The sequence below is a fragment of the Mustelus asterias genome, unplaced genomic scaffold, assembly GCF_964213995.1.
Source record: "Mustelus asterias unplaced genomic scaffold, sMusAst1.hap1.1 HAP1_SCAFFOLD_4631, whole genome shotgun sequence".
Taxonomy (NCBI): Eukaryota; Metazoa; Chordata; class Chondrichthyes; order Carcharhiniformes; family Triakidae; genus Mustelus; species Mustelus asterias.
Window position 1 is genome coordinate 1 of NW_027594574.1, and position 15,731 is coordinate 15,731.

General features: G+C 58.9%; 1 protein-coding gene across 1 annotated transcript; it reads right to left on the minus strand.

The window, feature by feature from the left end:
• Nucleotides 1-299: 299 nt before the first annotated feature.
• Nucleotides 300-15,710, minus strand: rbsn (rabenosyn, RAB effector; the record flags this gene model as incomplete). The annotated part of the gene is made up of 10 exons (XM_078208851.1): nt 300-1,152; nt 5,518-5,619; nt 6,083-6,185; nt 6,506-6,592; nt 10,419-10,489; nt 11,788-12,029; nt 12,883-13,044; nt 13,672-13,717; nt 14,352-14,452; nt 15,626-15,710. Coding segments are annotated over 10 exons (1,635 nt in total), but the record flags the coding sequence as incomplete, so codon positions are not given.
• Nucleotides 15,711-15,731: the final 21 nt, after the last annotated feature.

Below are 15,731 nucleotides of genomic sequence, written 5' to 3' on the forward strand. Positions count from 1 at the left end.
TGACAACACCAGGGCCAGCACAGAGGAAAATCGCCCCCTCACCCACCCCACACTCAACAGCAGAGGAAAGCACATAACCTTCCAGCTCCCCAACTCCCCCCACTGTCCGGCACACACAGTGAGCGGGTGTCACCCTCTGAGGGAGGGGGGGGGGGGGGGGGGGGGTGAGAGGCCTGGAAAGGGGGGGGGGGGGGGGGGGGGGGGGGGAGGGTGAGAGGCCTGGAAAGGGGTGGGGGTGGGATTGCAACTGTATGAGAGAGGGAGACGCACAGACTTCTGAAGCCTCGGTTTGAGGGTCACCCGGTCCTTCCGCAGAGCGGCGAGTGAACCAGAGGCTCGATGCGGCCTGCGCTGCCTCAGGCAGTCGACAAGCCTGTCTGGCCTTCAGCAGGAGGATTATTTGGAGAGGAAGAGGTTTGCTGGGACAGTGGGGGTGCGAGTGGGGGGGGGGGGGCGGTTTGTTTTGGACGGTGTCCAGTTTTGGGAAGGGGGGAGCGGGGTAGGGGTGCGGCAGGGTCAAAGTGCTTGGTGCCGGCTCCGAGTGGCCTCCAAGGCTCGGCGCAGCTCGGTTAGGTTGTCCAGCAGGCTGGCCACCTCGTCCATCCGGCCCGCCTGCTTGGCGTCAAAGACATAAGCCTTGATGTTGTCAATCTGCTGCTGTAGCAACTCTTCCTCAATCGCCTCCTCCTCCTCCTCACACTCGAAGGGGTTGAGTCCTCCAGAGGGCAGCTCGCCCTCCTCGAAAGGGTTGCTGAAGACCTGACCGTCGGCCCCCCTCTCCTCCTCCTCCTCGAAAGGGTTGGCGGCCTGGTCCGGGCCCTCGAAGGGGTTGAGTCCTGAGGGGCGGGGGACAGCGCCGTTGACGGCAGGGTTGGGCTGGGCTGCGGGGGCCTCCCTCCTCCCGGCCTCCTGCTCCTCGCGAATCTCCCACTCTTCCTCCAGCTGCCGCAGGTTCTCCTCCAGGGTGCGGGCCTCGCTGCTCCTGCCGGCCTGCCGGGCCTGGGCCAGGAAGGACTGGATGTTGGCAATCTGCTCCAGCAAGGGGTCGTCCAGCTGCCCGGCCAAGGAGCAGGAGGAGGCCAGCCACCCACTGTCCCGGATTACGGCCTCCTGGCTAGGCCGGGCCTGCGGTGAAGGCCCCGAATCCCGAACCTCAAACAAAAAACACACACAACCCAAATAAAGTCCAGCGTTAAACATTTCCGGATGAGCCGAGGGGCGAGGGATTTTTATCTTTTCATTCACCCATTATTCCAATGTGGGGAGTGCCGACTGATGCACAGCAAGATCCCAGCAAACAGTAACGTGGTAACCGGCAGCAAGGGATCAGTGGGTCTGAGGATTGAACCTAGCCCCAGGACACCAGAGGATTCTGGCCGTGGATTCGGACACAGAGGGGGCAGAAAGGGGCCTAAGGGTCGATGCTTCATACCGGAAGATCCCCAGCACTGACCCTCCCACAGTGCGCCGCTCCCTCAGCACTGACCCTCCCACAGTGCGGCGCTCCCTCAGCACTGACCCTCCCACAGTGCGGCGCTCCCTCAGCACTGACCCTCCCACAGTGCGGCGCTCCCTCAGCACTGACCCTCCCACAGTGCGGCGCTCCCTCAGCACTGACCCTCCCACAGTGCGGCGCTCCCTCAGCACTGACCCTCCCACAGTGGGGGGAATTCCACACACTGACAGAGAAGAAATTCCTCCTCACCTCCGTCTTCAGTGGGAGACCCCCCCATTCTGAAACTGTGCCCCCCCCCCCCCCCTCCAAGAGGGGGGGAAACATCCTCTCAGCATCCACCCTGTCAAAACCCCCCCTCAGAATCTGAGCTGTTTCAATAAGATCCCCTCTCATTCTTCTAAACTCCAATGGGTTCAGGCCCCGACCTGCTCAACCTTCTCCTCATAAGACAAAACCCCCCCCCCCTTCACCCCAGGAATCGGCCCAGTGAACCTTCTCTGAACGGCCTCCGATGAGAGTAGATCCTTCAGTGAGGGTGAGGAGACCAGAACTGTTCGCAGTGCTCCAGCTGCAGAAACACCAACTCCCTGACTTTTATACTCCACCCCCCCCTCGCGATAAAGGACAACATTCCCACTTGTTTTCCTCATCACTCGCTGTCGCTGCACGCTTTGTGGAGCACATTTCAAAGGACCAAAAAAATCAACTTATTATCCAAACGGAGAGACATTGTAGAGCTCTGAGGTGCAGAGGGATCTGGGTGTCCTGGTGCATGAAACTCAGAAGGCTGGCATGCAGGGACAGCAAGTGATTAGGAAAGCTAATAGAACATTATCGTTCATTGTGAGGGGAATTGAATATAAAAGTATGGAGGTTATGCTTCAGCTGTACAGGGTGTCGGTGAGACCACATCTGGAGTATTGTGTACAGTACGGGGTCTCCTTATTTAAGGAAGGATGTGAATGTGTTGGGAGTGGTTCAGAGAAGGTTTCCCAGACTCATCCCTGGAATGGGTGGGTTGTCTGATGAGGAAAGGTCGGACAGGTTAGGCTTGTACCCGCTGCAGTTTAGAAGAGTAAGAGGCGACTCGATCCAAACCTTTCAGATCCTGAGGGGGTTTCTTGACAGGTTGGATGTGGAGAGGATGTATCCTCTTGTGGGAGAATCTAGAACTCGGTGTGGGGGGGGGTGGGGAGTCGCCCAGTGCAGACGGAGATGAGGAGAAATGATTTCTCTCAGAGGGGGCTGAGTCTCTGGAACTCTCTTCCTCGGACGGCGGGGGAAGCAGAGTCTTGGAATCTTTTGAAGGAGAGGTGGATAGATTCTGGATTAACAAGGGGGTGAAACATTATCGGGGGGTTGGCGGGAATGTGGGGTCGAGGGTACAATCAGATCAGACATGGACTTATTGAACGGGACAGCAGGCTCAAGGGGCCGAGTGGCCTCCTCCTGCTCCTCATTCCTGTGCTACACAAGAACATTACAGCGCAGTACAGGCCCTTCGGCCCTCGATGTTGCGCCGACCAGTGGAACCAATCTAAAGCCCCTCTAATCTACACTATTCCAATATCATCCATATGTTTATCCAATAACCATTTGAATGCTCTTAATGTTGACGAGTCCACTACTGCTGCAGGCAGGGCATTCCACGCCCTTACTACTCTCTGAGTAAAGAACCTTCCTCTCTCATCTGTCCTATATCTATCACCCCTCAATTTAAAGCTATGTCCCCTCATGCTAGCCATCACCATCTGAGGAAAAAAGGCTCTCACTGTCCACCCTATCTAATCCTCTGATCATCTCGTATGCCTCTATTAAATCACCTCTTAACCTTCTTCTCTCTAACGAAAACAGCCTCAAGTCCCTCAGCCTTTCCTCATAAGACCTTCCCACCATACCATGCAACATCCTAGTAAATCTCCTCTGCACCCTTTCCAATGCTTCCACATCTTTCCTATAATGCGGTGACCAGAACTGTACGCAATACTCCAAGTGCGGCCGCACCAGAGTTTTGTACAGTTGCAACATGACCTCATGGCTCCGAAACTCAATCCCTCTACCAATAAAAGCTAACACACCGTACGCCTTCTTAACAACCCTATCAACCTGGGTGCCAACTTTCAGGGATCTATGCACATGGACACCGAGATCTCTCTGCTCATCCACACTACCAAGTATCTTACCATTAGCCCAGTACTCTGTATTCCTGTTACTCCTTCCAAAGTGAATCACCTCACACTTTTCCGCATTAAACTCCATTTGCCACCTCTCAGCCCAGCTCTGCAGCTTATCTATGTCCCTCTGTAACCTGCAACATCCTTCCGCACTGTCCACAACTCCACCGACTTTAGTGTCATCCGCAAATTTATTAACCCATCCTTCTACGCCTTCATCCACATCATTTATAAAAATGACAAATGGCAGTGGCCCCAAAACAGATCCTTGCGGTACACCACTAGTAACTGAACTCCAGGATGAACATTTCCCATCAACCACCACCCTCTGCCTTCTTACAACTAGCCAATTCCTGATCCAAACCACTAAATCACCCTCAATCCCATGCCTCCGTATCTTCTGCAATGGCTTACCATGGGGAACCTTATCAAACGCTTTACTGAAATCCATATACTCCACATCAACTGCTTTACCTTTATCCACCTCTTTGGTCACCTTCTCAAAGAATTTAATAAGGTTTGTGAGGCACGACCTACCCTTCACAAAACCGTGCTGACTATCCCTAATCAAATTGTTCCTTTCTAGATGATTATAAATCCTATCTCTTCTAGTCCTTCCCAAAACTTTGCCCACAACAGAAGTAAGGATCACTGGTCTATAATTACCAGGGTTGTCTCTACTCCCCTTCTTGAACAAGGGGACATTTGCTATCCTCCAGTCTTCTGGCACTGTTCCTGTAGACAATGACGACACAAAGATCAAAGCCAAAGGCTCTGCAATCTCCTCCCTAGCCTCCCAGAGAATCCTGGGATAAATCCCATCCGGCCCAGGGGACTTATCGATTTTCACACTTTCCAGAATTGCTAACACCTCCTCCTTATGAACCTCAATCCCGTCTAGTCCAATAGCCTGCATCTCAGTATTCTCCTCGACAACATTGTCTTTTTCCTGTGTGAATACTGACGAAAAATATTCATTTAGCGCCTCTCCTATCTCTTCGGACTCCACGCACAACTTCCCACTACTGTCCTTGACTGGCCCTAATCTTACCCGAGTCATTCTGTTACTGCTGACATACCTATAGAAAGTTTTAGGGTTTTCCTTGATCCTACCTGGCCAAAGACTTCTCATGTCCCCTCCTGGCTCTTCTTAGCTCTCTCTTTAGGTCCTTCCTGGCTAACTTGTAACTCTCAAGTGCCCTAACTGAGAAGTACAATTGAGTGATTGTTTAAAAACACAGCAGAGTTAGGTTTACACTGGGTGCAGGATCATATTAGCAGGAGACACTGAACAGGCCGGAGCTATATTCCCTAGAAAAGAGAACACTTGGTGGGGGGAGGGGAGATGGGTCCTGTGTGTGTCTGTGGGGTGGGTGGGGGGGGGGGGGGGGGGGGGGGAATCGTGCGTGTGTATCTGTGAGGGAGGGGGAATCGTGCGTGTGTATCTGTGAGGGAGGGGGAATCGTGCGTGTGTATCTGTGAGGGGGGGAATCGTGAGGGGGGGGGGGGGGGTGTGAATTGAGGTGAAAGTTCTTCACCCAGAGAGTGGGGAGAGTGTGGAAGTCGCTCCCACAGCGAGTGGTTGAGGTGAATCGTGTCGATGTGTTTAAGACGGGGGAAGCTGGATAAACACACCAGGGAGAGAGGAATAGAAGGATCTGGGGGGAATTGAAGGAGGCGGCCATTGCGGGGGTAGAATCACTAACATGAAGCAGAGGGGCCGAATGGCCTGTTCGCAGTGTCGGTGTGAGTGCTCGAGGGTTGGAGGGAGAGGAATCGAGAGAGGTTTCTGCTGGCTGAGGTTGCAATGTCGCAGTCCCGGGGATTGGGGAATCCAGCACAGGTTTAGTGGCCAACTGCCTCGCCAGGAAGGGGGAAAACACCAACCTGGTTCCCTTTCCAGAGCTCAGCCTCCCTCTGCGCCCGCCTCGCCTTCAGTTCCTCAAACTTCTCCAGGGTGGGCAGAGAGGTCAAACCCAATAACTTCTCCTGCGGAACAGAGAGAGAGAGAGAGAGAGACTGAATAACACGGCACAAGAGGCAGAGACGGAGAGAGAGAGCACTCGAGAGGCAGAGAGACGGAGAGAGAGAGAGAGAGAGAGCACTCGAGAGGCAGAGAGACGGAGAGAGAGAGAGAGAGAGAGCACTCGAGAGCAGAGAGAGGGAGAGAGAGAGAGAGAGCGCTTGTGCGAGAGAGAGAGAGAGAGAGAGCGTGTGCGAAAGATAGAGAGAGAGACTATGAATAACATGGCAGAGAGAGAGAGCGAGAGACAGAGACGGAGAGAGAGAGCCTGCGTGCGCGAGAGACAAAGAGCACATGTGAGAGAAGGGGAAGGAGAGAGCGAGACAGAGAAAGTGATGGGAGGGGTGGGTAGGGGAAAGAGTGCCGGAGGAAGCTTCTGAGCGGCAGAGTCAGGCAGGGAGAGTTCCCGCTGCCGCTCGGGTAACTCACCTGCAGGAACTGGGTCGCTGACAATCGAATCATTCTCTGCAGCTGGAGAGTTTTGGGGTGCGGCTGTGGATCCTCACTCACCCCCAGGGAGGCAATCCTCTTACTGTGGGAGAAAAGCAGAGAGAGTCACACGAGGGGGGAGAGGGGAGGGGGGCCGCAGGTTGGGGGAGGGGAGGGGGGCAGGGGGCCGCAGGTTGAGGGAGGGGGTCGGGGGACGCAGGCTGGGGAGGGGGGGGGCCGCAAGCTGAGTTGGGGTGGCGGGGGGGCTACAGGCTGAGGGAGGGGGGGGGGGGGGGGGGGGAGGAGAGGGAGGGGGCTGCAGGCTGAGTTGGGGGTGGCGGGGGGAGGGGGCCGCAGGCTGAGTTGGGGGTGGCGGGGGGGTGCTACAGGCTGAGCATTCAGGCCTGGGGTTTGAGCACCTACCTGAGCAGATCGATGCGTTCATACAGCTTCATCAACTCCACCCGCAGGTTAGATGCTCGTTCCAGGCCATAGGTACTCTCGCCCGCACTGAAACAGTCCACAGCAAACATCATTTACCCAATCACCCAGCCTCACACCCAACTCAGGACGTCCCAAAGCTCGGCACACCAGTGAAGCAGCTTCTCTTCAAGCGCAGGAACCTTCCAAAGGCAATCCATGCACAGCATGATCCCACAAACAGCCAATCAGAAAGAGACCCACATCACATGATGTTTCGTGCAAATCTTGCCTGGGAGATAAATATTGACCCTCCCGCAGTGCGGCGCTCCCTCAGCACTGACCCTCCCACAGTGCGGCGCTCCCTCAGCACTGACCCTCCCACAGTGCGGCGCTCCCTCAGCACTGACCCTCCCGCAGTGCGGCGCTCCCTCAGCACTGACCCTCCCACAGTGCGGCGCCCCCTCAGCACTGACCCTCCCACAGTGCGGTGCTCCCTCAGCACTGACCCTCCCACAGTGCGGCGCCCCCTCAGCACTGACCCTCCCACAGTGCGGCGCTCCCTCAGCACTGACCCTCCCGCAGTGCGGAGCTCCCTCAGCACTGACCCTCCCACAGTGCGGCACTCCTTCAGCACTGACCCTCCCGCAGTGCGGAGCTCCCTCAGCACTGACCCTCCCACAGTGCGACGCTCCCTCAGCACTGACCCTCCCACAGTGCGGCGCTCCCTCAGCACTGACCCTCCCACAGTGCAGCACTCCCTCAGCACTGACCCTCCTACAGTGCGGCGCTCCCTCAGCACTGACCCTCCCGCAGTGCGGCGCTCCCTCAGCACTGACCCTCCCGCAGTGCGGTGCTCCCTCAGCACTGACGCTCCCACAGTGCGGCACTCCTTCAGCACTGACCCTCCCGCAGTGCGGTGCTCCCTCAGCACTGACCCTCCCACAGTGCGGCACTCCTTCAGCACTGACCCTCCCACAGTGCAGCGCTCCCTCAGCACTGACCCTCCCACAGTGCGGCGCTCCCTCAGCACTGACCCTCCCACAGTGCGGCGCTCCCTCAGCACTGACCCTCCCACAGTGCAACGCTCCCTCAGCACTGACCCTCCCACAGTGCAGCACTCCCTCAGCACTGACCCAACCACAGTGCGGCGCTCCTCAGCACTGACCCTCCTGCAGTGCGGCACTCCCTCAGCACTGACCCTCCCACAGTGCGGCGCTCCCTCAGCACTGACCCTCCCACAGTGCGGCGCTCCCTCAGCACTGACCCTCCCACAGTGCGGCGCTCCCCCAGCCCTGACCCTCCCGCAGTGCGGCGCTCCCTCAGCACTGACCCGGGTGTGTGGTGGGTTCGAATCTCTGGCATTGGGAATGAAGCCAGGCCCTCAGGTGCACATCACAATTAGGATCAGCGTGCAGAGGGCTGGGAACTGGCAGAACCCAAGAACTTTATCGCTAAATGCACAGGACTCATTCCCGGGCTGGTGGAACAGACCCTGATCAATATCAATGTTTCAACTTAGTTCCAAATGACTATTAGAGAGAGGGGGTGTCAACATGGAACTGAGCTGGAGCACCCATCACAACATGGCCTCCGAGGTCTCTTCCCCACTTCCCAAAGCCTGTCCACCATCTACAAGGCACAAGTCAGGAGTGTGATGGAATACTCTCCCACTCGCCTGGATGAGCGCGGCTCCAACAACACTCGAGAAGCTCGACACCATCCGGGACAAAGCAGCCCCCCCCGCTCGATCGACACGCTAACCGCCCACCCTCAACATTCACTCCCTCCACCACCGACGCACAGCGGCAGCAGTGTGTACCGTCTACAAGATGCACCGCAGCGACTCGCCAAGGCTCCTTCGACAGCGCCGCCCAAACCCACCACCTCTACCCCCTCGACGGACAAGGGCAGCAGACGCCATGGGGAACACCCACCGCCTTCAAATTCCCCCTCCAAGTCCCCCCTGCCACACACACACACACCATCCCGACTTGGAAATATATCGACCGTTCCTTCACTGTGACTGGGTCAAAATCCTGGAGCTCCCTCCCTAACAGCGCTGTGGGTGTACCTACACCACACGGGACTGCAGCGGGTTCAAGATGGCGGCTCACCCACCACCTTCTCAAGGGGCAATTAGGGACGGGGAATAAATACTGGGCCCGGCCACATCCCCGGGGATGATTCAAGACCCTAATTTCTATTCATTTTCAGCAGAGAAAAGGCTTAATCTGTAAACAATGAATTGTCAGTTCCGCTCAGAGGGACTTAATGATTAGCGCACGGCCTATGTGATCTCCAGCCAGCACTGTGCACCCGCAACCCTCCCGCCCAGCCACCCCCCCGCCCAGCCACCCCCCCGCAACCCTCCCGCCCAGACACCCCCCCCGCAACCCTCCCCCGCAACTCTCCCCCGCAACCCTCCCGCCCAGCCACCCCCGCAACCCTCCCCTGCAACCCCCCGCCCAGCCACCCCCCCGCAACCCTCCCCCGCAACCCTCCCGCAACCCTCCCGCCCAGCCACCCCCCCGCAACCCTCCCGCCCAGCCACCCCCCCGCAACCCTCCCCCGCAACCCTCCCCCGCAACCCTCCCGCCCAGCCACCCCCCGCAACCCTTCCGCCCAGCCACCCCCCCGCAACCCTCCCGCCCAGCCACCTCCCCCCCGCAACCCTCCCCCGCAACCCTCCCGCCCAGCCACCCCCCCGCAACCCTCCCGCAACCCTCCCGCCCAGCCACCCCCCCGCAACCCTCCCGCCCAGCCACCTCCCCCGCAACCCTCCCGCCCAGCCACCTCCCCCGCAACCCTCCCGCCCAGCCACCTCCCCCGCAACCCTCCCCCGCAACCCTCCCGCCCAGCCACCTCCCCCGCAACCCTCCCCCGCAACCCCCCCGCCCAGCCACCTCCCCCGCAACCCTCCCGCCCAGCCACCTCCCCCGCAACCCTCCCGCCCAGCCACCCCCCCGAACCCTCCCCCGCAACCCTCCCGCCCAGCCACCTCCCCCGCAACCCTCCCGCCCAGCCACCCCCCCGAACCCTCCCCCGCAACCCTCCCGCCCAGCCACCTCCCCCGCAACCCTCCCGCCCAGCCACCTCCCCCGCAACCCTCCCGCCCAGCCACCCCCCCGCAACCCTCCCCCGCAACCCTCCCGCCCAGCCACCTCTCCCGCAACCCTCCCGCCCAGCCACCTCCCCCGCAACCCTCCCGCCCAGCCACCTCCCCCGCAACCCTCCCGCCCAGCCACCTCCCCCGCAACCCTCCCGCCCAGCCACCTCCCCCGCAACCCTCCCCCGCAACCCTCCCGCCCAGCCACCTCCCCCGCAACCCTCCCCCGCAACCCCCCCGCCCAGCCACCTCCCCCGCAACCCTCCCGCCCAGCCACCTCCCCCGCAACCCTCCCGCCCAGCCACCCCCCCGAACCCTCCCCCGCAACCCTCCCGCCCAGCCACCTCCCCCGCAACCCTCCCGCCCAGCCACCTCCCCCGCAACCCTCCCGCCCAGCCACCTCCCCCGCAACCCTCCCGCCCAGCCACCCCCCCGCAACCCTCCCCCGCAACCCTCCCGCCCAGCCACCTCTCCCGCAACCCTCCCGCCCAGCCACCTCCCCCGCAACCCTCCCGCCCAGCCACCCCCCCGAACCCTCCCCCGCAGCCCTCCCGCCCAGCCGCCCCCCCCGCAACCCTCCCCCGCAACCCTCCCCCGCAACCCTCCCGCCCAGCCACCTCCCCCGCAACCCTCCCCCGCAACCCTCCCCCGCAACCCTCCCCCGCAGCCACCTCCCCCGCAACCCTCCCGCCCAGCCATCTCCCCCGCAACCCTCCCGCCCAGCCACCTCCCCCGCAACCCTCCCGCCCAGCCACCTCCCCCGCAACCCTCCCGCCCAGCCACCTCCCCGGCAATCCCGGGACTTACTTCAGTGAATCGGCCATTTTCATGTACTCCGGAGCCAACTTGTCCACACTGGCCTTGCAGGAGTGCAGCTTCTGTGGTCGAACAGCAACAAACAAGGCCCGTTAAAAACACTGCAAACCCGTGGCCCCACAACCCCTGGGATCAGTAGGAGATCCCAGCTTTACACTGCACTAACTGTACTCTGTACCCAACACCATGCTGAACCTGTCCTGGGAGTGTTTGATGGGGACAGTGTAGAGGGAGCTTTACTCTGTACCCAACACCATGCTGAACCTGTCCTGGGAGTGTTTGATGGGGACAGTGTAGAGGGAGCTTTACTCTGTATCTAACCCCGTGCTGTACCTGGCCTGGGAGTGTTTGATGGGGACAGTGTAGAGGGAACTTTACTCTGTATCTCACCCCGTGCTGTACCTGTCCTGGGAGTGTTTGATGGGAACAGTGTAGAGGGAGCTTTACTCTGTATCTAACCCCGTGCTGTACCTGTCCTGGGAGTGTTTGATGGGGACAGTGTAGAGGGAGCTTTACTCTGTATCTAACCCCGTGCTGTACCTGTCCTGGGAGTGTTTGATGGGGACAGTGTAGAGGGAGCTTTACTCTGTATCTAACCCCGTGCTGTACCTGTCCTGGGAGTGTTTGATGGGGGACGGTGTAGAGGGAGCTTTACTCTGTATCTAACCGCGTGCTGTACCTGTCCTGGGAGTGTTTGATGGGAACAGTGTAGAGGGAGCTTTACTCTGTATCTAACCGCGTGCTGTACCTGTCCTGGGAGTGTTTGATGGGGACAGTGTAGAGGGAGCTTTACTCTGTGTCTAATCCCGTGCTGTACCTGTCCTGGGACTGTTTGATGGGGACAGTGTAGAGGGAGCTTTACTCTGTATCTAACCGCGTGCTGTACCTGTCCTGGGAGTGTTTGATGGGGACAGTGTAGAGGGAGCTTTACTCTGTGTCTAATCCCGTGCTGTACCTGTCCTGGGACTGTTTGATGGGGACAGTGTAGAGGGAGCTTTACTCTGTATCTAACCGCGTGCTGTACCTGTCCTGGGAGTGTTTGATGGGGACAGTGTAGAGGGAGCTTTACTCTGTATCTAACCCCGTGCTGTACCTGTCCTGGGACTCGTTTGATGGGGACAGTGTAGAGGGAGCTTTACTCTGTATCTAACCCCGTGCTGTACCTGTCCTGGGAGTGTTTGATGGGGGAGAGTGTAGAGGGAGCTTTACTCTGTATCTAACCCCGTGCTGTACCTGTCCTGGGAGTGTTTGATGGGGGAGAGTGTAGAGGGAGCTTTACTCTGTATCTAACCCCGTGCTGTACCTGTGCTGGGAGTGTTTGATGGGGACAGTGTAGCGGGAGCTTTACTCTGTATCTAACCGTGTAGAGTTGCAGGATGACCGGTGAGCTCTCTTTCTCCTCCAGCCGTCGCTCTCTCTGCTCCAGGATGCCTTTGCAATGCTGACAGGTCATGATCCGATCGTCATCTTTCTCCTCCAGCAGCGAGCTCACACTGGAAACGCTCAGTCTGCGGCCGCTTTCCAGGGTCCCGGCCCCTCGGTCTGGACCACCCGAGTTCCCTCCCGCCGTCACAGAGGCCCTCACTGCTTTCGTCAGCTTCTCTATCCAATCACAGGAAGGTGCGTGACAGTAAACATTCGATTGAACTGGATAGATCAGGCAACAGAGGGGCTGAATGGCCTCGTCCTGTTCCTGTGTAACAGGCTGGAGAGGGGCTGAATGGCCTCCTCCTGTTTCTGTGTAACAGGCTCGAGAGGGGCTGAATGGCCTCCTCCTGTTCCTGTGAAACAGGCTCAATAGATGGGCTGAATGGCCTCCTCCTGTTCCTGTATAACAGGCTCAAGAGGGGGTTTGAATGGCCTCCTCCTGTTCCTGTGTAACAGGCTCGAGAGGGGCTGAATGGACCTCCTCCTGTTCCTGTATGACAGGCTCAAGAGGGGCTGAATGGACCTCCTCCTGTTCCTGTGTAACAGGCTCGATAGAGGGGCTGAATGGCCTCCTCCTGTTCCTGTGTAACAGGCTCGAGAGAGAGAGAGGGTTTGAACGGCCACCTCCTGTTCCTGTGTAACAGGCTTAAGAGGGGCTGAATGGCCTCCTATTGTTCCCGAGTAACAGGCTTGAAGGGGGCTGAATGGCCTCCTCCTGTTCCTGTGTAACAGGCTCGATAGAGGGGCTGAATGGCCTCCTCCTGTTCCTGTGTAACAGGCTCGATAGAGGGGCTGAATGGCCTCCTCCTGTTCCTGTGTAACAGGCTCGAGAGGGGGGGGGCTGAACGGGGAGGAGGAGCGGGCCGAGGATGGATGGTGTCAACCTGGGACTCGCTGAGGGTGAAACCTCGCGTTCCACAAACGTCCAGGGTGTCCGTTTGACAAGGAGTTGTGACAGACGGAGAGATCCATGGCCTGCCCCTCGGTGACGGGCCTTCCGCCGTGCCAGAGACGCTGGGCTACTTACGGGCGAAGAGAACGGTGAGGAAGTGGGTGCACCGCCGACACATGATGGAGCCGCACAGGCGGCAGTGATGACGCCGCAGCGCGATGCTGAAGGTGACGCCGCAGTCCGGGCAGCACGGCACGTCTCGGTCATTCACCCAGGTCACAACGGACTTCTCCAGGGCTGCGGGAGAGGGAGAGGCCAACAGGTTCAGGGCCGGCACAGCGATTTAAACAAGCAGCCCAAGTTTATAAAGAGTGAACAGCATTTAAAACCAGGGGGAGTGACAGAATGAGAGCAGAGAAAGGACGAGGGAGAAAATTCTACAGGAAGTAGAAAGCGCGGCAGCTGATTCACGGACGGCAAGCTCCCACAGAGGTGAGAAACTTACCCAAATCGTCCATTTTTAGTGGCGTTTATTAAGGGGTAAAGATCGGCCCCAGGATACTGAGAAGATTCCCTCAGTGCAGACAAGGCACTGCAATCGCCACCCACCATGGCAGCTTTACCAGCTCATTGTTGATTCTGTATCAACTTTACTCCCGAATAAATCCAGATTGCTCCTTCTTAGCCTGGCCTAGCAAAAAGTCTCCCAGTCAGGTATCTGGGGAGAGACCAGGAGGAGAGTGCCAGTTTCTCATTGCTGGGGACCAGTAGAAAAATAAGGTATTATTCAAAGGACAAACATGAGTATGCTCAAGTACTCTGGGCGCAAGGTCACCCACGGTTCGTGGGATGTCCACTTATAGAAGGGGAGAAAACGAGTGTAAAACAAGCGGGAGGGGGAAGAAAGCAGCGAATGGCACCAACCTTTCCTCCTCGCTGGGTCAGTGGAAGCTCTGTCAAACGCAGTCAACTAGAAACAAGACACAAAAAATACACAATGTCATTCGGATGTTTTTCTCTCCGAGTTGACAATTAGACCACTTGATCCCACAACATTAATCGGATGTACTGTCCATCGACAGGGCATGGTGGGGGGCACGGGAATAGGATTCCTGGCACAGACCCACTCCCCTTTTTCACCATCCGAGACCTCCAAACACTCCCCGTTGCGGAGAGAGCGATTCACGCTTCCTGCTTTCAGTTTAATCCACCCCGCTTGCAATGCGGTCCCCTCTACGTTGGTGGGGAAAGGGGACAAACTCAGACTGGGTGCCCGCTGAGCGAACGCCTCTGCTCCGTCCAACAGCGAGACCCCAATCTCCCCTCTCCCCAGCTCCTTGCCGCCCATCGTTTTGAACTCTCCACCTCGTTCCCCTCTCTGACATCACACTGCGGCACCGTTCCAATGCGGCTCAGTGGGAGCAGCAGGAACTTTGCGCCCATCCAGCCTTCAGCGAGGGACATCACGGACTTCCGGACTCAACAATTTCAGCTCAGGCTCTCTGTTTCTGGGCATTCCCACCCCCTTCTCTCTGCCCCCCGTCTCGCCATCACTTGCCTCCCCAGCAAGCAACCCACCACCTCCCTCCCTCGCACCCCCTCACCTTCTCCAGGCGAATGAGCAGTTTGTTCATCTCGATGACGTAATGGTCAATTCGGGCCCCGCGCCAACGCAGGAAGTCGCTCCGCATGTTCCGGGTCGCGCCTGCGTACACACAGACACACACACAGACACACACACAGACACACACACAGACACACACACAGACACAGGAAACAGAAGGACAAACCATCACCTGGGGCAATTGGAAGTGGGGGAGGTTTGTACAGTCACGGTGAGGGCTCCCCGTGGGGCCGCTGGGAGGGTCGCAACAAGATGACCCTCAATACTTAGTGTTCCACCCCGATAAGGTTCACCAATTCATCTCTCACCCACCCTCGCTCTTCCCCCCCCCCGCACACACCCACCTTTCCCCCGCCATCTCGCGCTCCCTCCCCTCCCTCCCCTCCCTCTCGCGCTCCCTCCCTCCCCTCCCTCTTGCGCACCCCACCCCCTCGCGCACCCTCCCACCCCCTCTCGCACCTTCTCCCTCCCCTCCCGCACCCTCTCCCTCCCCTCCCTCTCGCGCTGTCTCCCGTACCCGCCCCCCCCGCGCACCCTCCCTCTCACACACACCCTTCCACCCCCTCCCACCCCCCTCACGCTCGCCACCACCGCCCCCCCCGCACCCTCTTTCACACATTGTTCCGTAACTTTTCACCTTCCAAGTTATTCTCCAGTTTCCTCACTCCCTGTCTGTCTCCTCCAATCCCATCTCTCTCTGCGTCTCTTCCCACCGCCCCCCCCACTACCTCAATCTCCCTCTCCACCCCCCCCTCCCCCCTCCCCCCTCCCCCCACCCCCCACCCCCCTCCCATCCTGCATCGGAGGCCGTTCAGAGAAGGTTCACTGGGCCGATTCCTGGGGTGAAGGGGGGGGGGGTTTGTCTGATGGGGAGAAGGTTGAGCAGGTCGGGGCCTGAACCCATTGGAGTTTAGAAGAATGAGAGGGGATCTTATTGAAACATCTCAGATTCTGAGGGGGGGGTTTGACAGGGTGGATACTGAGAGGATGTTTCCCCCTCTCGTGGGGGGGGGGAGGGGGGGGGCACAGTTTCAGAATGAGGGGGTCTCCCGTTGAAGAGGGAGATGAGGAGGAATTTCTTCTCTGAGGGTGGTCAGTCTGTGGAACTCCACCCCCCCCCCCCCCCCCCCCCCCCAGTGAGGGCTGCGGCTCACTGAATATATTCAAGGGCGAGTTACACAGCTTTCTGATCGAGATTGGGGGGGAGGGGGAGGGGGACAGACGGGAGAGGGGGGTGGGTTTTGATCTGCTCACCGAGGTCCTGGGCCTCCCACTTGCTGGTGTCGACCCCCCCGGAGTACACAAAGTCCGCCAGGGTCCGTCTCCGATCGCCTCGACATCCTCCCTCTTCAGCAGCTTC